Source organism: Quercus suber, unplaced genomic scaffold, assembly GCF_002906115.3.
Source record: "Quercus suber isolate HL8 unplaced genomic scaffold, Cork oak 2.0 scaffold_324, whole genome shotgun sequence".
Classification (NCBI taxonomy): Eukaryota; Viridiplantae; Streptophyta; class Magnoliopsida; order Fagales; family Fagaceae; genus Quercus; species Quercus suber.
Genome location: NW_027069777.1, coordinates 546,075 through 547,518, shown reverse-complemented (window position 1 = coordinate 547,518; position 1,444 = coordinate 546,075). Strand labels below are relative to the sequence as shown.

Here is a 1,444-nt window from a genome sequence, read left to right as displayed (position 1 = left end):
GTGCAGGTTTGCCCATGCACAATCTAGAATTTTCTTTTCTTTTTTATATGATGCTGGTTAGTTTATTTTTATTATCAACTGTAGATGTGGTAACTGTGTTCAATTTTATTTGTCCATACTCCATATAACTCTCTCTCTCTCTCTCTTCCCTCTGGTGTGCATTTGTTGAAAAGGACTGTCTTTTTGACGGCTCCTTCTAAGTAGATATACTCTATGAGTGCTGCAGTTTGATATCCTTTGTAATTTTATATTACTGCAGATGACATTTTGTCCAGCACTAAGCAGGGAATTCCGTCCTTATAAACCAGACCCTGCACCACTACTTCATATCTGTTCGGATTGGGAAGTTCTACCAACTGAAGTAATGATGATTGGTGATAGCCTTAAAGATGATGTGAGTTCTTTCTTTCTTTCTTTCCTCACTCTCTTTTTTTTTTTTTTTTTTTGATTATCTTGTTAATGCTTTGTGAAGTTCCTTTCATGTTCCCTTGCTTTTATCTAGAATGCGGCCCTCCCTTCCCTGCTTTTCAGTGAGAATCTTCTTTCCTTGCGCAAATACAGTGATGAATTTATATAAATATATTATGATTATGATTTTATTTGAAGAGGTATACTCAATGGCAAGGGCCAATGTCAGATATCTAAATGCAAAATGATTAAGATCTTTGCAATTTGGAGCATGAGCTTTTGTGAAATTTTGCTTGCTCTTCCTATGGATAATTATTCACTGTCCCAAATGGATAAGAATTGGTTTCTATAATCTGACTTTTACAGGTGGCTTGTGGGAAGCGAGCAGGAGCTTTTACATGCTTGCTCGATCAAACAGGGAGGTATGATTCCCCTGAATATGCTAACGTGGATTTAAAGCCAGATTTCAAGGTCTCTTCCCTTACTGAAGTTTACTCACTATTGGAAGAACATTTCGACCTAGCACCGTGATCTTCAACCTGTAGACCACAAAAAATTCACATTTAAAAGGAGAAGCTTTAATTGTGCTCTATGAAGGGATGAATGTAGGATAAAATACTTTTAGGATGGTTTGTTCTTTGTTCTAAGAAAGATCTCAAAAAAGATATCCACGAATTATGAAAAAAGAGGATATCAACAAAAACAGTACTAAGCAAAAGATTATGAATGGCCCATTCTTCAATCAGAACCTGAGTTAGAGATTCCACCTAATGTATTCTGGTGTACAATGCCCAATTGTTACTTGCAGGGGCTATGAGCCTACGAACCACTTCAGAGATGCCTGTCTTGGTCTTGGTCTTGGTGTGGTTCCGTATGGGACAAGATGTTTAACCTTTCCAATTATTTGTATGCAAGATTGTTGCAAATGTAGATACAACTATTTGTAAGGATTCATTTTAGGCATTTATCTGTCTGCTGGATTAGATACACGTTGTAATGTTGAATGAAAACAGCAATCCATCCAATTTTCCTTGTA

The 1,444-nt window shown here is 36.6% G+C and overlaps 1 protein-coding gene across 1 annotated transcript; it reads left to right on the top strand.

Moving 5' to 3' along the window:
- The first annotated feature begins 58 nt into the window (after window positions 1–58).
- LOC112036724 (haloacid dehalogenase-like hydrolase domain-containing protein At2g33255) lies at window positions 59–1,444 on the top strand. Its single transcript, XM_024069548.2, has 2 exons — window positions 59–394; window positions 775–1,444. Exons 1-2 carry the CDS (start codon window positions 260–262, stop codon window positions 937–939), a joined length of 300 nt encoding a protein of 99 aa, XP_023925316.1. The 5' UTR covers window positions 59–259; the 3' UTR covers window positions 940–1,444.

Bases quoted from the DNA above. Each gene is read 5' to 3' on its own strand.
- LOC112036724 (XM_024069548.2), top strand. From the start codon at position 260: ATGACATTTTGTCCAGCACTAAGCAGGGAATTCCGTCCTTATAAACCA. The intron at 395-774 runs GTGAGTTCTTTC...TGACTTTTACAG, and splicing joins GTGATAGCCTTAAAGATGAT to GTGGCTTGTGGGAAGCGAGC.